The 21,662-nt window shown below is 33.0% G+C and overlaps 1 protein-coding gene across 2 annotated transcripts in view; it reads left to right on the top strand.

The window, feature by feature from the left end:
- Positions 1-5,850: 5,850 nt before the first annotated feature.
- LOC134691364 (adenosine deaminase-like) overlaps positions 5,851-21,662 on the top strand; it is a 28,324-nt gene continuing 12,512 nt past the window's right edge. The window contains exons 1-4 of one of the 2 annotated variants that reach the window (XM_063551870.1): positions 5,851-5,960; positions 19,075-19,136; positions 20,577-20,699; positions 21,276-21,532. In XM_063551870.1, the coding sequence (XP_063407940.1) occupies positions 5,940-5,960; positions 19,075-19,136; positions 20,577-20,699; positions 21,276-21,532 (463 nt within the window). In that variant the 5' untranslated portion in view covers positions 5,851-5,939. Of the gene's footprint in view, positions 5,961-19,074; positions 19,137-19,202; positions 19,231-20,576; positions 20,700-21,275; positions 21,533-21,662 lie in introns of those variants that run through there. The other variant, XM_063551871.1, reaches the window with a different exon arrangement.

Raw genomic sequence — 21,662 nt, 5'->3', positions numbered from 1 at the left:
TGTCTGTGTCATTTTGGTCTCTTGTAGACAGTTGTCTCATTGGCAATCATACCACATCTTCTTTTTTTATAATGACTGCTGATCACCACTGTGTCCATACTGGGACTCTTTGCAACTTATGGTCCAACAACCAGTGGCGGATCCAGAAATTTTCATAAGTGCAGGCCTACCAAATTTCCCAGAAAAGGATTGCATGCCCCATGGCCCCCTTCTTAATCAGCCTCCTGACAACTCCAAAGAATAAATCATCATGTACCAGTACATCAAAGATCATCGAACTGTCTACCCCAACATGCAAACATCTTTTTGGGAGTTCACTGTGTTGCAAGTTTTTTTGGGTTCGAAGGATCGTATAAATGATTGCCTTGGGGGTCATTGTCAAATATAGAGCTGTGCATTTGTAAAACGCTAAATTATATAATTTGTAACAGCTGATACTATAGTATCCTATAGTGCACTGAAACCCTTGCCAATAACAATACCGTGATGCTTGGTGTAAGCTTCTTTGCACATATTTCTCACCTTGTAATTTTTGTATTCTTCTATCAGTATCGTCGGGTTTGTTTATTTACACCAGAAATCAATGAAGCGATGAAAGTGCTGGAAACGAAATTACATCTTCGGTAAATTCAGTGATATTAATATTTTCTAATCAATATGTCCAAGCAATGAAAAATTAATGGTTATTAGTTTTATACATAGAGCATATATTACGTTTTGTGTATTTACTATTTAAGAAATAATTCATGGAAGCCATAGATTTGTTGGAAATTTACACATGGCCTGGGCCGTTATATTCGAATTTTATCCTGAGCGTTAGCGAGGGATAAAATTAACGAATATCACGGCCCAGGCCATTTGTAAATTTACAACAAATCTTTGGCTTCCATGAATTATTTCGATTCTAATAGGACAAATAAGTTAATTCAAATGCTGAAGCGAGGGTGGATATGCCGTGTGTGTAGCTATTCTTTTTTACTCCTTGTCAGATAAAGCTCAAATATTCTCCTAAATCTTTAGCTTGCATTGATTATTCGTTAATAACCGCTATGTTTAATTCTAAAACCCAATTTTTCCGATTTTTAATTTACATGTTTTCTCGTAAACTAACGTCAAATCCAAAACTGACATTTCGTAACGAAGGAGCTGCGAAATAAAATGCACTGTAGAATAGAAAACAAAACAAAACCTACCTCAGAATTCCATTTTAATACAATATTTTACGAACTTCGATGGTTACAAAAAAGTTTATATTTTTGTGACATTGACTAAATATTGTTTTTATACTGCAACTTAAATTATTTAGTATATTGATAGCTTTTAAAATCGTTACATAAATATCAAGCTTATTTTCACCCCTTAATAAACCCCTGATTGTAGAGAAAGTGTTCCATGATGAAATTGACACTGCACACAATATAGCTGTGTTACTTTATTTAGGAAATAAACAAAACTAGTGCATCCGAATAAGAATAAAAGTTATTTTGTCTTTTGTTTTATTACATTTTCTGATACAATTAAATTGCCATAGCGATGTGGATTTACGTGGGAGGTATATTGTAACGTCCATTATTATGTATATCTCTGAGTCTGCGCCAAGTATAGCTATATCGAGATTTTTCACACAGTGTTGTTTACAAAGCGAAAGAAGCACGTCATATTAGAATTAAAAATTAAGCTTTATACGAAGAAATCTAACACAAAGATTTCTCAATCATTTAACCGTTTTAATTCGCAGTGTAAAGTGTAAATTATACACATTACTGTTCTATTTTTAGAGAATAGCAATAATACATAAATGTACAGTTTCTTACCAAAATAGCAACATAATTTCAAGATTAAATCATTACATTGTCACATGATTATATAATTTGCACCAAATTGACATGTCGTGAGTTATCATCATAAATAATCACTATAGCAAATGAACACTTTATCATAGTATGTACCTATAACCTAATACATTGTATCATGATTTCAATCCGACCCCACTTACGGACGCGTGGAACATATAATGCATACCACTCATTAATAGCCAATCAGACGTTAAAATGACCTTCATTTCCCCAAGAATCATTCCGGAAACAGCCACAAAGCAGCCATTAGATAGTATTTATAACCAATGAAATAACAGAAATACCGTAAACAGATTTACCCGAACCTGACGTTTAGCCTCTGACTAATCAGACCGTATCGTGATACGGTAATGACAAACGGAAAATATACGGGGTTGACAGTAAGGAGAGTTGTTGACAAAAAGAGCAGTATAGGTAAAAATATTTCAAAGAATAAAGAGAGCTCAATAAAGAATTGGATGTAATAAGGTGTTAGAATATAAATAATGAGCACAAATAGGCAACATCAACAGATAAACGCGAAAACTGCCCTTGAACAATAATTATTTTAAAAATCAAGAAACCCTATCCAGACCCTCATTCATACACATTTGCATTGTTTCTGTGCACTTTGGTACAGTTGATATAAAAAAGAAGATGTGGTATGATTGCCAATGAGACAACTGTCCACAAAAGACCAAAATGACACAAACATTAACAACTATAGGTCACCGTACGGCTTTCAACAATGAGCAAAGCCCATACCGCATAGTCAGCTATAAAAGGCCCCGATAAGACAATGTAAAACAATTCAAACGAGAAAACTAACGGCCTTATTTATGTAAAAAAAATGAACAAAAAAACAAGTAACACATACACAAACGACAACCACTGAATTACAGGCTCCTGACTTGGGACAGGCACATACATAATGTGGCGGGGTTATAAACATGAGTTTGCCACTAATATAGCAGATTTTTCACACTTAGTTTTACTTTGACGAAGAGTTGTCTAATTGTTCATATCTTCTTATATCTATAGAGGACAATTCACACCAAAAAAATATAAATGTAATCAATTCTTTTTTCCTGTTTATAATTGTTACGTAATAACACTTTAGATGTATTTATATTTTTAATGTGTACAAATGTATACATAACACACACATGGCCAAAGTTGTAACTGAGTGCTGAAATGTGAAGATAGACAGAAAGGGACCGTTTCAAAGTTTGTATAAATCAATCCTTTCTCCCGCTTAAATCCCTCCTTACGGTATATGATAAAGGGGACACTTGTTAATTCATTTGTTTACCTCTAAGACTTTCTACGAATTGTTAAAGAAAAACAAGAAAAACTAAAGAGTAACCAATAGTCAGCTAAAAAGGCCCAGAAATGACAATGTTGAACAATTCAAACGAGAAAAACTAACGGCCTTATTTATGTACAAAAAAAATAACGAAAAAAAAATGTAACACGTAGGCAAACAACAACCACTGAATTGCAGGCTCCTGACTGGGGACAGGCACATATATAGAGAATGTGGCGGGGTTAAACATGTAAGCGGGATCCCAACTCTCCCCTAACCTGGGACAGTGGTATTACAGTACATGTACAACATAAGAACGGACTTTAAAAATCAGTTGCAACGGCTTTAATCATCAGATGGACAAAAACACAAGTGGACGTGGCCAGGTACTTGTATTATCCCAACAACAGAAAGACACTAGGTACAGATTTGGGAGTACTTGCAGTTAATTGACAGCTAGTTCAAAAACACTAACATCTAATAAAAAAAAAAACATGCATCTAAGATTAAGTTACCAATCCGTACACATCCAACATCTAATGAAGTTAGTGTAAAGACGTCATAAACAGTCAGAGAAAACATGACCTTGTGCAATGCCAAGATTTAGGTACATGTATCGACAGATTGTAGATCCATGAATGTGTATATGCATATTACATACTAGAAATACGATTCACCGTAAGCGTTGTTACATTGAAATATAAGATACGTCTGAACATTCGCTGGGTACTCTCTGACCATTGGAAATATCCGTCTGTACATTAGGGTGTTAAAATTACTATACAATTAATCTCTAGCAAATGATTTGTCTTTAAATTGGTTAGGTTTGCTGTTATGTAAAGATTGTTATTCTATACAACTAAAGACGACGAAATGAGCATGGGTTGTCAGACACTATATACAAAAACTTGAAACATGTGAAAGTTGTTAAAAGATGTAAAAATGTTTCGCATGAAACCTTGTAAAGTGTTAGTCTCTTTTAACGACTGCTCAGTCATTATCATCAGGAAGTTTTTTTATCAATTCGTCTTGTTTTTGTAAATGTCAATCAACCAGGATAGAAGGAGCAGGTAAAAGATTTAGCGGATTTAGAGAGTACGCCACACTCCCTTTGTTTGTTGAAAATAAATTGATTTTTTATCGTAAAATTGTCAAAAAATATTTCGACTCGATACGCTCGGAAGTAATTCTACGCTATTTGGGAATTACGCATCTACTTTTTCCAAAATCCTAGATCTACCACAATCTATTAGTACAATTATCGTAATAGGGCTGTAAGATGTAGTACACGTGCAGTACTTATTATACAAATTAAATAAGTAGCTCCTATCCTAAGTTGCCATGGGTCATTATCATTCTTCTTTTTTTAATCTAACGAGATAAGTGAAATTATTGTAGTTTAGAGATAGAAATAAAATATAGCCTTGAATAGAATTGTGCATACGCATTTTAGTAACGTGGAAGGGGTACACGAAGGGGTATGTCTGCAGTTAACTGCATGCATTATATTTGGCAAACTACAGAGTTGATAAGAATGTGATATTAAATTATGTGATCTTTCAGATACATGTAATAGTATTAATTCCGATATCAAATATCAAAGTCACGGGAAATATCAAGTGGGCGCAAAAAACTATTCACCTGGTAAATATAAGTTCCCAATAACGACAAACACTGTTTTCTTAGATTGTCAATCAAATACGGAACCGGAGCAGCAACGTTTTTTATGAATGTGGAAAGTTAACCGTATGAAACATTTTTTTAAAAAACTTTCTGCTAAAGTTGATTTTCATACTCTTAGAAAATTTATTAATTCATCACGGATCTGCACATGAAAATAAAGTAGGGTCCTACATTAAAATATTATTAAAACTAATGACAGTGGTTATTTTGTTTTCAATATATATGTGAATATAAATTCTTATCGTGTACATTTTCCCTCTGATTAGAAATATACATTTTAAGAGAGCCCGGAAGGTGATTTACAAAGTAAGGGAAAATGGCAAAAAAGTATTGGATAATGAAATGAGAAAATAGGAATACAGAACAAGTATAAGTGCAAAAACATAGGGAGTATTAAACTGTTGAAAATAAAAGAAAAAGATTCCGGAAATTTATGATATACAGATTTATTTAAGAAATTATCTGTCATCATAAATAGTAACATCGTTTTTATGAGAATTATATATAGAGGAAGTCAGAGTTTACTTTAAAGATAATTTAGGAAACTTTGTAACAATTCATTGAATACAGATAGTAATTAAGGACCCTTATACATACCCCGGCTCGTATTTGTAATTTTTGAATTGATTTCAAAATCTTTATAAAAAAGTTGCAAAGTCCGTTAATAACTTTTTTTAAGTTTAATTTAATATCTGTGTGTGGGTGTGTGTGTGTGTGTGTGTGACCGTTTTTCTTTTTATATGAAAACGGCTTCATTCCGCATAATTTATTGTTACATATAACAGAAATTATCAAGCTAAAAGATACTGAACGGTTTAACTTTGTGAATAAAATACAAAGTTTACCTTATGAGCTCGATTAACCTTAACAATAATACAAAGAAATTTTAAAGTGTGTATAGATTTCATTTATTTATTGTACAATAATGAATTAGACATTGAATATAACGGAGAACTTGTTAGCGTGACTGTGTAGAATTGTGCATTTATATTTTATAAAATTTTAAAATCTGTTTTGACACTTTCCCCGTCAATAAAAACATCACAGCTGATATCAACTGTACACTATAAACAGATAACGGATTGAATTGATTGTTATCAACCAGGTACACTGAAATGGACAAATTTAAATACAAGGTAAGATCAATGTTTGTGTCATAAATGTGACAGATTACATGTTGATATCGGAATGTGTATTGAATCTGCAGTTTGAAATGCATTGCATATTTAAAGTATCCACATGTTTATACTTTCTCCGACTCGGACAATAAAAGTGAAAGTTTCCTCTATGAAACTATGAAAAGAAAGAAATATTGACCCCAAATGGCACATGTGCTTTTAAACCTATAAAATTAGAAACACGTGATAAACTTCCGGGTAGTTTCGTTTTTTTATTACTTTCCAAGGTGTACTGTTTTACTGTTGTCTCATTGATGTCATTGATCGACAAAGAAGGGGATCCAAAGAGTTGGCCCCTCTCCCCTTTGTTGTTATAAATCCAAATAACAAGATACATGTATGCATGATAGCTTGTTGTTCGGTGTGAGCCAAGGCTCCGTGTTGAAGGCCGTACTTTAACCTATAATGGTTTACTTTTTAAATTGTTACTTGGATGGAGAGTTGTTTCATTGGCACTCACGCCACATCTTCCTATATCTATGATAGGCAATAATTTCAATTTCTATTTACAAATATTTAACTATATGTGCCTATTTAAAGAACACTGTTTTCTTTTATAAGCAGACATTCAAGTATGCATTACGAGACATATATAATGTAACGGACAACGTAACAAATACAAATTTAAACTTCACTTTGAAATTTATAGTTGAATTAAAGTAATTCATGGGTGAAATTCAATTGCATTAATTGTATACATTAACAGCGTTCGCGGAGTTGGCAGCCGCATCATTAAAGCTGTCTTTTCTTTTTTCAGATTTCCTTTTCAGTATATTCTAAAATATTTTATTCTGTAGTAAATATAGAAGCCTTTATCATGTTTATCAATCATTTTTTTCTTGGAAAGGGGGGATGTTCTATTTGACAACATGTACAACAATTTACTACTTAAAACTTTTCATATAAAGAAGATGGGGTATGATTGCAAATGAGACAAATCTCAACAAGAGACCGAATGACACAGAAACTCATGTCCGTTTTTAAGGGAGAAAAAATAAGGCCTTATAGTCCCTTTTTTATCCTCTGTCTTTTTTTTTATGAAAATTGTCGAGTGTACAAGACTTTTATAGCTGACTGTGCGGTATGGACTTTACTCATTGTTGAAGGCCATACGGTGACCTAAATGTAACTTCTGTTTCATTTTATCTCTCGTGGAGAGTTGCCTCATTGGCAATCATACCACATCTTTTTTATATTCATTGGTGGACTTCGGCTGTTTTTTCCTCTTCAAGTTGTCTCGTTGACACATTCCCCATTTCCATTCTCGTTTGTTTTTTTTTTTTTTTTTTTTTTTTTTTTTTATATATTTGTATAAAAATCTTCTGCATTATCCGATCAAAATTAAATCGATAAGCAGAAAAAAAGTCTTTTAGAGTAATAAAAAGATATAAAGAATTATTGTTGTAAATAAACAAGAGCCATTTAAACAGATCTGTTATGATATAATTCTATAAATAGTATTTGTGAATGAATTCCATCTGAGCCTTTTTTATCGATTGAATATTTTAAAAAAAGAACAGAGGCTATATGAATGGGTCTTTATTTAGCAAGATTATTAAATAATTACAATGTGTTGTACATTCAAATATATTGAAGTAGGATATACAATCATGTATACACGGAAGAAAATCGTATATTATAAAACAAACAAAATGTGTATTGGTTCGATAAAAAATAAATACTTATATCAAGTATTGTAATTAAAACACTTAAAACGATTAAATTGTTCTTCCGTCCCTAAGGTGATCAAATATTCGAAATCCTCTGGTTTTATCAATATTGGCCCTCCATAAGTCATGGTTTTCATTTCTTGATCTTATAAAATGTTCAAATTTTTATTAAGGCCATTTTGAAAATCTTGTATAATCCTTAAAATATTTTAAAAGAAAAAAAGATTTCAATGTTAAATGTATGAAAAATTTGGAAAGAATTAAATTTCCGATAGCTTATAAATAGATAATTATCTAAAAAAAAGTTGACGACATTTTTTTCTGCCTCTTTAAGTTCCGTTATTTTTTCACTATATATCAGTTTATAACAGTCTTTAAAGAAGATTGTTTTTTTGGTTCAAAGTAGCGAAAATCCTCAATTTAAGCAACAAGTTCGCATTTTTAGATCTAATTAGGATAAATCCGTATTTGTACCGATGTATATGGTTTATATATAAAAAAGAAGATGTGGTATGATTTCCAATTGACAACTCTTCACAAGAGACCAAATGAATCAGAAATGTACAACTATAGGTCAACAGGCAGCCTTAAACAATGAGCAAAGCTCATACTGCATAATCAGTCATAAAAGGCCCCGAATTGACAAGTGTTAAACGAGAAAACTATTAACGACCTAATTTGTGTACAAAAAATGAAGGAAAAACAAATAAATGTACGTAACTAACACATCAACAACGACAACAACTGAATTAAAGGCTTATGACTTGTGACAGGCACAGCCATACATACTATGTCGGGGTTATACATGTTAGCAGGATCCCAACCCTTGCCCTAACCTGTTTTACAAAAAAAAAGAACAAATTAAAAAAAAAAACAGTTGAAAAAGATGGATACACCATGTACACATAAAAATACATCTAATAAAAACACAGAGTGTACAAAAAAAATGTATGCATCGTATAACTTTTCATGCTATTCGTATATTATATATTAAAGGCTTAACATGAAATTTAAATGCAAGCCAACGTATATTATATAAATGTATTAACTGTGCGTTGGTAAATACCTACAGTGATGAATTAAGTAAAAAAATAAGATATGGTATAATTGCTAATGATACAACTCTCCGCAAGAGATTAACGTGACACAGTATTTTAAAACAACTATAGGTTACTATGTCTTAGGTCGGCTTAACAGACAAATTATTGGCTAGGAGTACAAAAAATTGTGACATAATAATAAGGAAAAGAAGTTATGAGGTGCTATGATATTTTGACTAAAGAATAATTAACACAAAAAAATTAAGAAAAGAGCATTAAGGTATGACAAAAATTCTCAATCTCCAAAAGCAGCAGCCACTTCCCCATCCCCATAACTGCCCCAAGCTATCCAACACACCACCTTCCCATTTAGACCCTCAGTTATTTTGATTCGATGTTAATCAATGTATTTGAATGGGTATTTATCTGGAAAATGGCCAGCTGAAGGACGCCTCTGGGTGCGGGAATTTCTCGCTACATTGAAGACCTGTTGGTGACCTTCTACTGTTGTTTTTTTCTATGGTCGGGTTGTTGTCTCTTTGACACATTCATTTCCATTCTCAATTTTATATATGGTTGAACCCCCCCCCCTTTATCCTGGGTTGGGAAACCCCGTTTTTAAAATGGCAGGATCAGCCGCTCCTGCATGCTTTGTGTTTTTTGTCCTACGATATAGGGTAAAATATTTTGCCTAAAACAGCTTCTTTTGTTTCCATAAAAGACACCAATAGCTCACAAAAGGTAATTTACCTTTTAGCTTACGCTTTTAAATTCTAATTGCTCTTCGTTCTTATGCACTCAAAGCTCAATAATACTTAAAACTAACCTATGATATTCCTCATAAGAGATTTAGTGAAACATTGTACATGAGTCGTATAACATTTGTATAATATTTTGAAAAAGTACTTTTTAATTGTTTATGTCATTGACAATATACAGTGGAGATCAGTTCTAACCTCTCATTAAATCTGTCAGAATCTGTCAGGAGAACTGTTCTAGAACAGTACGTAGAACTGTCAGCCTGACACCTTTTAGTCAGTTCTAGGTTAGAACTGTTCTAGCTAGAACTGACTTGGTCAGTTCTAGCTAGAACTGATTTGGACAGTTCTACCTAGAACTGATCCTGACAGTTCTACCCTAGAACTGATCCTGACAGTTCTACCTAGAACTGTCCAAATATTTGGTCAGTTCTTCTTCTAGAACAGTTCTGCGGTTAGAATTGATTACAAATTCTACGGCTAGAATTGATTTATAAATTCTACGTCTAGAATTGATTTATAAATTCTATGGCTAGAATTGATTTATAAATCCTACTGCTAAAATTGATTTATAAATTCTACGGCTAGAATTGATTTATAATTTTTAAGAAATCTTTGACTAAATATAAAGGCTTCGACAAAATAGCGATTAATATTATAAAGAGTTTTGCTATTTTGCCGGTTTTATTTCAAATTTTTCGTCGGCAAGAGAACATGTTTAACCCCGCCATATTCTGCATGTATGTGACTGTTCCAAGTCAGGAGCCTGTTATTCAGTGATTTTCTTTTGTTGATGTATTACATAAATTATTTGTTTTTCTTTCATATTTTGAACATAAATTAGGCCGTTAATATGGGGGAGGGGGCATTATTATTTCAATTGTTTTACATTTGTCATTCCGGGAGTCAGGATGGCTCGTTTTAAATAACAAAATTATCTTACCATCTATAATGTAATACGTTGTTCCGGCGGATCCAGCAGTTTTAAAAGGGGGTGGGGGTTGTGGGGTCCCAACTCAGGAAAAAAAGGGGGGTCCAACTATATGTCCCCATTCAAATGCATTGATCGTCCAAAAAAGGGGTCACCCCCTCTGGATCTGCCATCGATCCACTATAAACTTATTAATAAACTGACCATATTTGATTTCTTCATATAAATCTATATACTTTTAGCTGCACATTGCAGGAATCCAGTTTATTTTAAGGCAAGGATACCAATTATTTTGGCAAACATTAATGATTTCAAAATTTTATTTGCAATCAATTTATAATACTAGCATGTCCTCTTTTAATTTAAAATATTGAATCTTAAACAAATGTGATATCTGTTTACGAGTAGTTTTCTTACCTCGGATGGACCTGTTATACAAAAATCTTTTGACCGCATCAATCTAAACTGACCTTATTTGCTCTTTCTATCTGCAAATCTATATAGCTGCACAGTAATTCAGTTATAATTGTAGGTCAAGAGGGACTGTAATATACAAGTTACAGCAATATCGGAAAAAAAATGACTTCAAATTTTTGTTCGCATAAATTTAAAGTGCCAGCATGTCCTCTTTTTATTCAAAGTATTGAATCTTAAACAAATATCAGTAGTTTTCATACTTCAGACTGAGTCGTGTAATAAAATCTTTTTACTGCATCAATCTAAACTGACCTTATTTGTTTTTCTTCCTGCAAATCTATATAGCTGCACAGTAATTATATATAATTCAGTTATAATTTTAGGTCAAGAGGGACTGTAATATACATGTACAAGTTACAGCAATATTGGAAAACAATGACCTCAAAATTTTGTTCGCATGAATTTAAAGTGCCAGCATGTCCTCTTTTTATTCAAAGTATTGAATCGTTAACAAATATCAGTAGTTTTCAATACTTCAGACTGAGTCGGGTTATAAAATCTTTTGACCGCATCAATCTAAGCTGACTATGCGGTATGGGCTCTGCTCATTGTTTAAGGCCGTACAGTGACCTATAGTTGTTAATGTTTGTGTCATTTTGGTCTTTTGTGGATAGTTGTCTCATTGGCAATCATACCACATCTTCTTTTTTATATATAAACTCATAAAACTGACCTTATTTGCTCTTTCTTTCTGCAAAGCTATATAGCTGCACAGTAATTCAGTTATAATTTTAGGTCAAGAGGGACTGTAATATACAAGTTACAGCAATATTGGAAAACAATGACCTAAAAATTTTGTTCGCATGAATTTAAAGTGCCAGCATGTCCTCTTTTTATTGAAAGTATTGAACATGTTGAATCGTAAACAAATATCTGTAGTTTTCATACTTCAGACTGAGTCATGTAATAAAATGTTTTGACCACATCAATAAAACTGACCTTATTTGCTCTTTCTTTCTGCAAAGCTATATAGCTGCACAGTAATTCAGTTATAATTTTAGGTCAAGAGGGACTGTAATATACAAGTTACAGCAATATTGGAAAACAATGACCTAAAAATTTTGTTCGCATGAATTTAAAGTGCCAGCATGTCCTCTTTTTATTGAAAGTATTGAACATGTTGAATCGTAAACAAATATCTGTAGTTTTCATACTTCAGACTGAGTCATGTAATAAAATGTTTTGACCACATCAATCTTAACTGACCTTATTTGCTCTTTTTTTCTGCAAATCTATATAGCTGCACAGTAATTCAGATATAATTTTAGGTCAAGAGGGACTGGAATATATATACAAGTTACAGCAATATTGGAAAACAATGACCAATGATGACCTCAAAACTTTGTTCGCATGAATTTATAGTGCCAGCATGTCCTCTTTTTATTCAAAGTATTTAATCGTAAACAAATATCAGTAGTTTTCATACTTTAGACTGAGTTGTGTAATAAAATCTACTGACCGCATCAACTAAAACTGACCATATCTGCTTTTTTTATGCAAGTCTATATAGCTGCACAGTACTTCAGTTATAATTTTAGGTCAAGAGGGACTGTAGTATATAAATAACTGCAATATTGGAAATTAAAGACCACAAAAAAAAAAATCATTGATTGAGAGTGCATTTCCTACTTTTATTCAAAATATCGCATCAGAAACAAACATCGTTAGATTTCATATCTGAAATTATTTGTCTGCATCAATCAAACCTGACCATATTTGACAGCATCAACCAAAACTGACCATATATGACTTCATCAGCCAAAACTGACCATATTTGCTCTTTTTTATGTACCGTTAACTCTTTTAGTTGCATAGTAAATCTGTTATATTGATATGTAAGAATTGATTGTATAATACAAATGATAGAAATATTGGAACACCTAATTTCTTTTGCATCAATTAACAGTGTCAGCGTGTCCTCTTTTGAATCAAAATATTGCATCATAAACAAATTTCAGTAGTTTTCATACCGAAGACAGACTGGTATAACAAAATTGTGTGTCTGCAGCAACCAAAACTGACCATATTTACACTTTTTTAGATAATTATATAGCTGCATAGCAAATCACTTATAAAATTGAGAAAGGAAATGGCGAAAGGTGTCAAAGCGACAACAACCCGACCAAAGAGCAGACAACAACCAATCACGATGGATAGTATAATTCAAATGACAGCATGTCCTCTTTATATTCAAAATATTGAATTGCTAACAAATTTCAGTAGTTTCGATATATCAGACTGAGTTGTTTTAATAACAACATTATTTGACCACATCAAACAAAACTGAACATATATACTTCATCATGTAAATAAATACATGTATGGCCTCATTGTAAACCAATAATATTTCTATGTCAGGATAGATACTGCATGATAAAGACAATACCAAATTTCAAAATCGATTTAGCGAGCCCTTATTTCCTCTCTGTATCGATAATATTATTATTTATTAAGAAATTACTGTAATATTTTTTCTGTCTATGAAGAAATAACATAAAAAATTTGGTGCACACTGAATAACGCGGGTAGCAGGTTTTTTTAACAGTCTGTGCATGCACCACATTTTTTATGTTATTTCAAATAGACAGAAACAAATATTAGTCATTTCTTATAACTTAATTCTAACTTCCAATTTAAACCTTGGCAAACAATGCAAAAACGTTGATGACTATACGGTCACATGACTAACTTTTATCTATGGGCTGATAACAAAATAACGTCAGCCAGTCAGTGACCCGTTACATCCAAAATTAAATTATTAAATAATGAATCGTCACAAAAGTGACTTTTTAAGTCCGTGTAGTTCTTGATGGTTTTTTTTTTAAACAAAACTATTTAACGGCATCATCCAACACTACATGACTGATTCATATACTTTATTTTAAAATGAAAAGTACATGTATGAGAAGTTCTCTTCTTGGAATAATTTGATTCGAAGGAGGAAAATGATTGGTTTTGGTTGTAGCCTAAAGTCCAGTGGCAAATGTTTCATTCATGTTCACATTGAATATATTTTTCTGACGTTCCAACTTCCACACTCCAAGATTATTTACGAGATAATGCAAATGTAGCCTACATAGTTTTTTTGCGTTTAACAACAATTTTTTCCATAATTCATCCACTGTACAATTTTCGTTTGAACATTTGTCAAAACAGAATCTTAAATCATGAATGTAAATCCAAGGTAAACAAGGTAAATTAAGATTAAACTTCCATGATGGCATGAATCAAATGCAGAGTTTTATGAAGAGACTGTTAAAGACGGGGAACGAAGAAACGTAAACAATGATGTTTTCTATGCAATCTTATAAAAATGTTTCTCCGATGAGTTGGATAACCTTCAATTCACTTCGATATGTGTACATGTAACGTTTGATTAGTAAAAAATATAGAAAATCTGCTATTAAATAGCAAAGTAATTGGAAGTGATTTATTTCTTCTAAATTCTAAAGTGCCCTTACTGTAATGACGTCATTTAGAACTGTTCTACAGTCCTGACTGATTTAGTCAATTCTGCTGACAGTTCTACGGTTAGAACTGATTTGGACAGTTCTACCTAGAACTGATTTAGACAGTTCTAGCCTAGAACTGATCCTGACAGTTCTACCTAGAACTGATCCTGACAGTTCTACCTAGAACTGATTTAGTCAGTTCTACCCAGAACTGATCCTGACAGTTCTACCTAGAACAGTTCTAGGGTAGAACAGTTCTAGCTAGAACTGTTCTAGGACAGGTTAGAACAGTTCTATGACAGATTATTCTGACAGTTCTAATGAGAGGTTAGAAGTGATCTCCACTGTATACGTCGATAGATTTGAACATCGCTTATATTTAGATAATGTTCCCTTTGTGAAGTAATTGTGTTTTTCATAGCACTGTGTTCTTTTTGTATATCAAAAACCTACCTTGAGAAATTTAAATATACGTTATATTTGCCAAGTGATAATAGAGTGCGAGGGCATTTGGCATGTATCTTGATATGATTGTCATAATTTTTAAAATTGCACAGTTTGTATATTAATTTCCAGTATATTGATTTTGAAATTGTTCTCACTTGACGTGATTAACTTACAAGTTTTTACACCTTTTGTTCTATTCATGGTCTTTTTGGTTTCAATTTCAACTAAAAGCTATATGAATATATACGTTTCGATCCCTAACATCACTGAAGAGACATTTATTGTCGAAATCCGGATATGGTGTACTAAAGAAATATTGACACCGAATGTTTGTGGCACAACATCCTGTCCACAAGTTAACAATTTTTTTTTCTGTGACGTATTAAATTTATAATAAGATCCATTTTGTTACAACCTGTGATCAATTTTATTTGGCAATCGCCAATGGCAGTCAGCAGGGATAAAGAACATCAGTTGTTCGACCTGTTAGTCAAATGCGTTTCGTTTAAATATACTTTTTCACTCTTTTGGTCTTTTGGAAAATATTGTTTGTGCTGTTTTTAGACCCTTCTACAACGGAATTTGTTTGACATGCACACGTATAAAAATTGCGGTTTTTATCCAACGCAGTCATAGGTTTGAACGTAGTTTTCAATTTAGACTCGTTTATATTTTTTGTTTGGGCATGTATCATATTTTCCCTCCGGTTTATATGATCCGTTCATCCTATATATTGACTCTTAAAATTCAAGAGTTAATCTAAAAATGAGGGTACTTTCTCTAAAAATGAGGGTACTTTTTATATGGCCTTCCAAATACCGTTTCGATCCCCAACATCACTGAAGAGACATTTATTGTCGAAATCCGGATATGGTGTACTAAAGAAATATTGACACCGAATGTTTGTGGCACAAAATCCTGTCCACAAGTTAACAATTTTTTTTTCTGTGACGTATTAAATTTATAATAAGATCCATTTTGTTACAACCTGTGATCAATTTTATTTGGCAATCGCCAATGGCAGTCAGCAGGGTTAAAGAACATCAGTTGTTCGACCTGTTAGTCAAATGCGTTTTGTTTAAATATACTTTTTCACTCTTTTGGTCTTTTGGAAAATGTTGTTTGTGCTGTTTTTAGACCCTTCTACAACGGAATTTGTTTGACATGCACACGTATAAAAATTGCGGTTTTTATCCAACGCAGTCATAGGTTTGAACGTAGTTTTCAATTTAGACTCGTTTATATTTTTTGTTTGGGCACGTATCATATTTTCCCTCCGGTTTATATGATCCGTTCATCCTATATATTGACTCTTAAAATTCAAGAGTTAATCTAAAAATGAGGGTACTTTCTCTAAAAATGAGGGTACTTTTTATATGGCCTTCCAAATACCGTTTCGATCCCTAACATGACTGAAGAGACAACGGAATTTGTTTGACATGCACACGTATAAAAATTGCGGTTTTTATCCAACGCAGTCATAGGTTTGAACGTAGTTTTCAATTTAGACTCGTGAATATATATATATATACATTCAATAAAAATTATCGAAACCCCACAAAAACCGGAAATGTTCGAAGTCAACACTCATGAAAGATCTTTCATAATTCAAAACATTGTACCGAGCTCGTTAATGTCAACAAACGCGTAGATAGACGCGGACACATTAACACGTTTGGTATACATATAATGTCAATTAGATAATTCACAGTTGTCTTATATTAGAGTTATTTTCAAATTAATTTTTTTTTATTAAATTCCTTCACCTTTTTTAAAATTATCATCTTTTTCACAATTTAGTATGTACTTACAATACATATATATCACTGCCCTTCATAATGGTATGCATAGCATTTTCTTGAGCGTTAAATGCTAGGGCCTTGGCATATAAGTCATACTTTCAAATTACGCATTTCAAATATTAACTCCCATTTAATCGATTTTTGGAAATTGTCTAAATGAATTGTTTTCTGCATGATCTTTGTATTTTTGTTCTTAGCGTTTGGTCGGATTTTTTTGTCTTTTTGACACATTACATATTTCCGTTCTCAATTTAATACTTAACTTAAAGCTCCCTGGACATGGTTTATTTCAGATTTTCTTGTTAATGTATTTTTTATTTGCAACCAATATCTTTCGGTAACAATAACTGTTATTGTTAAAGTCTTAAAGTTTTTGATTGCAATGCAACTCTATCTGTCATGGCTTACTCTTGTTGTTCTTGTTAAAGCCTGATCGGTTGCAAATCAACTCTATCTGTCATGGCTTACTCATGTTGTTCTTGTTTAAGCCTGATCGGTTGCAAATCAACTCTATCTGTCATGGCTTACTCATGTTGTTCTTGTTAAAGCCTGATCGGTTTCAAATCAACTCTATCTTGCATGGCTTACTCTTGTTGTTCTTGTTAAAGACTGACCAGTTGCAAATCAACTCTATCTGTCATGGCTTACTCTTGTTGTTCTTGTTAAAGCCTGATCGGTTGCAAATCAACTCTATCTGTCATGGCTTACTCTTATTGTTCTTGTTAAAGCCTGATCGGTTTCAAATCAACTCTATCTGTCATGGCTTACTCATGTTGTTCTTGTTAAAGCCTGATCGGTTGCAAATCAACTCTATCTGTCATGGCTTACTCTTGTTGTTCTTGTTAAAGCCTGATCGGTTGCAAATCAACTCTATCTGTCATGGCTTACTCTTATTGTTCTTGTTAAAGCCTGATCGGTTGCAAATCAACTCTATCTGTCATGGCTTACTCTTGTTGTTCTTGTAAACCTGATCGGTTGCAAATCAACTCTATCTGTCATGGCTTACTCTTGTTGTTCTTGTTAAAACCTGATCGGTTGCAAATCAACTCCATCTGTCATGGCTTACTCTTGTTGTTCTTGTTAAAGCCTGATCGGTTGCAAATCAACTCTATCTGTCATGGCTTACTCTTGTTGTTCTTGTTAAAGCCTGATCGGTTGCAAATCAACTCTTTCGGTCATGGCTTACTCTTATTGTTCTTGTTAAAGCCTGTTCGATTGCAAATCAACTCTTTCTGTGATGGTTTACTCTAGTTTTTCTTGTTAAAGTCTTTTTGTTGGCAATGCAAATCTTTCTGTCATGGCTTACTCTAGTTGTTCTTGTTAAAGCCTGATTGGTTGCAAATCAACTCTTTCGGTCATGGCTTACTCTAGTTTTTTTTGTTAAAGCCTGATCGGTTGCAAATCAACTCTTTTGATCATGGCTTACTCTAGTATTTCTTGGTATAGCCTGTTCGGTTGCAAATAAACTCTTTTGATCATGGATTTCTCTAGTTGTTCTTGTAAAAGCCTGTTCGATTGCAAATCAACTCTTTCGGTCATGTATTTCTCTAGTTGTTCTTGTTAAAGCCTGTTCGATTGCAAATCAACTCTTTCTGTCATGGATTTCTCTAGTTGTTCTTGTTAAAGTCTGTTCGATTGCAAATTAATTTTTTCGGTCATGGATTTCTCCAGTTGTTCTTGTTAAAGCCTGTTCGATTGCAAACCTTTCTTTCGGTCATGGATTTCTCCAGTTGTTTTTGTTAAAGCCTGTTCGATTGCAAATCAACTCTTTCGGTCATGAATTTCTCTAGTTGTTCTTGTAAAAGCCTGTTCGATTGCAAATCAACTCTTTCGGTCATGAATTTCTCTAGTTGTTCTTGTTAAAGCCTGTTTAATTGCAATGCAACTATCGTGGTCATGGCTTAAACTAGTTGTTCTTGTTAAAGCCCGTTCGATTGCAATGCTACTCTCTTGGTCATTGCCTTCTCTGATTGGTCTCGTTGTGGCTTGTTGGTTGTAACAGTGTTAATCCTCAGGTAATGGCTCCATTGGTTGTTATGTTGATGCCTGTTTACATTTGATGTAACACTTTTAGTCATGGCTTACTTGTGTTGTTGGTATTGTTGCCTGTATATAAAAAAGAAGATGTGGTATTATTGCCAATGAGACAACTATCCACAAAAGACCAAAATGACACAAACATTTACAACTATAGGTTAACGTAGGGCCTTCAACAATAAGCAAAGCCCATACCGCATAGTCATCTATAAAAGGCCCCGATAAGACAATGTAAAACAATTCAAACGAGAAAACTAACGGCCTTATTTATGTAAAAAAATGAACGAAAAACAAATATGTAACACAAAAACAAACGACAACCACTGATTTACAGGCTTCTGACTTGAGACAGGCACATACATAGATAATGAGGCGGGGTTAAACATGTTAAAACATGTATAGTTTTGTTACGCTGTTGGTTTATTTTAATCTAATAGTATTTTACAATTTATTTCCAGGTTGAGCTACATGTCCATCTGGATGGAGCCGTACGACCACAAACAGTATTAGACATAGCAAAGTAATGTATTATATCTGTACGACCAAACAGTATTAGACATAGCAAAGTAATGTATTATATCTGTACGACCACAAACAGTATTAGACATAGCAAAGTAATGTATTATATTCATTATCACTGAACTAGTATATATTTGTTTAGGGGCCAGCTGAAGGACGCCTCCGGGTGCGGGAATTTCTCGCTACATTGACGACCTGTTGGTGACCTTCTGTTGGTGTTTTTTTCTATGGTCGGGTTGTTGTCATCTTTGACACATTCCCCATTTCCATTCTCAATTTTATCTGTATTATCGCAGGTTAATACTGAAGCTAAACTATTTCTTATTTCCTTTATCTGCCAAAATAGTAAGACCAACGAAAAAGTAGTAGTATATGTGTTTACTGTCACATGCTGAACAAAGGATAGGTAGGCTTTTTTTTGTAATTTAATTTTTAGTCTAGGGGATAAAAAATTAGGGTAGGTACGGCTACAGTAAACACACAATCTTTTTTATTTGCCTAACAAAGGAATATTTGTACAATGTCGATTTCACGTCACATCACAATTTAGAATACTTAGTGTAGTTCATGTAAATAATAAAATGATACAAATTAGCTAACACAGAATTAATGCACAGTCATGGTCAATAGATACGTATACACTTTGATTTACAAGCGTTAAAACAAAATGAAAAAGATAATATACTTAACTTTTAAAGGGCGTTGTTGAGAGGTGATAAATCGTAGATCTACTGAGTGATATCTAAGTTTTAAAGAATACATGTATGTAGTAAAAGTGTACACAGTTAGCGCTTTGTTCATTCATTGTCAATATTTCATCATTATAATTATTACTGTCAAAATGTATGGCTTTTTTCGTTATGAATTCAATGCTTTCTCTGTTCTGAATTCTAGATTCACCGTATGTTAGACTATATTCCGGCTTGTTCAAAGTAAGGGTTATGTTTAAACAGGCACAGTTTGCTCACGTAAATTTCACAAAAATCCCACGTAAAATTCACGCAAAAGTACGTTTGTAATTCGCGTCTATTTCACGTGAGATTCTGAAGGATTTAGATTCACGATAAATTCAAACATTGTATGATCGACATTTTCCTATGTAATGAATGTGAGGTTTGAGAATAGTGTTAGTGTTTGGTATTGGTAGATATACCTTTATATAAAAAAGAAGATGTGGTATGGTTGCCAATGAGAAAACTCTCCACACAACACCAAAATGGGACCAGCTGAAGGACGCCTCTGGGTGCGGGAATTTCTCGCTACATTGAAGACCTGTTGGTGACCTTCTGCTGTTGTTTTTTATTTGGTCGGGTTGTTGTCTCTTTGACACATTCCCCATTTCCATTCTCAATTTTATTTTTTAGGTGAAAAGCATTCGCATACTGTGACAACTTGCATCCTAATACAATGTAGTAACCTTAATACTGAAGGTTTATTTCAGATCTCGAGGAATCCACATGCCGCACGAGAATATAGAGGAATTTAAACGAGATGTTGTTTTATATGAACGATCAACATTAGAAGCTTTGTTAAACTGTTTTAGAGTATTTATGCCAGTGATAGCGTATGTTTGTTTTTTGTAACTTTCAATATGTTCACTCAAAAATACAAACAGTCGCGCACACACTTGTTATCGCACAATGCAGATAAACTTCATTATATAAAGGAAGTTAATTTAAAAAAAAGTACATAAAAATAAAGTAGAAAAATAAATATATCATAATTGTAGAAATGTTATTCGATCATATTAATTCAAACTTGATTTTTGAAACTTTGACACACGAAAGCTCAAAACATTCAATTATTGTGAATGCATGAAACCTGACATATGAATGGGTATGTTTTATTTAAAGCTTTTTATTGAATGATCTTCTAATGATTTTGGTGTTTTCACTACAACATCATACTAGAAAAAAAGAATAACCCGTACTCGATATAAGTAAGTCATTTGCATTTGATCGGAATATTTTTGTGAAAGGACAAGACCGAGAAGGTATGTTTAAGTTTATCAAGTAATGCGCAACCCATAACGAATAAAACGAAATAATGTTCAAAAAAGGTCTTGTAGTTCCTACAAAACCCTGCATTGCAATTACCTTTTTTTCTTTCATTATCTTATGTTCTTGTTAAATATTTACAGGGGATGTAGAGATGCTATCTACAGGATTGCGTATGAGTTTTGTGAAGATAGTGCCAAACATAACATAAAATATGTTGAGACTAGATATTGTCCACATTTGCTTGCTAATACAGCTGAGAAACGAGAATTCGCCATTGAACGTGGAAATGTTTCACCACGTGATGTTGTAGATATCGTTTGTACTGCTTTAGAAAAAGGATCAAAGGATTTTAATATTACAGTTAAGAGCATTTTGTGCAGCATGACACACAGACCAGGTAATCCTAGATTTAAAAAAATGAAATTTAACGCCACTTTTAAGCATCGCCTTTTGGGCATTTTCGTGGCCTCCACTTTTTATTGGTGGAAGAAGATGGAGTGCCCGAACTTCGATAGGAAAACTGACAA

The sequence above is a fragment of the Mytilus trossulus genome, chromosome 11 (assembly GCF_036588685.1).
Source record: "Mytilus trossulus isolate FHL-02 chromosome 11, PNRI_Mtr1.1.1.hap1, whole genome shotgun sequence".
In the NCBI taxonomy this organism is placed as follows: domain Eukaryota; kingdom Metazoa; phylum Mollusca; class Bivalvia; order Mytilida; family Mytilidae; genus Mytilus; species Mytilus trossulus.
The sequence above is the reverse complement of the archived record's forward strand: the minus strand, read 5'-3'. Positions and strand labels throughout refer to the sequence as shown.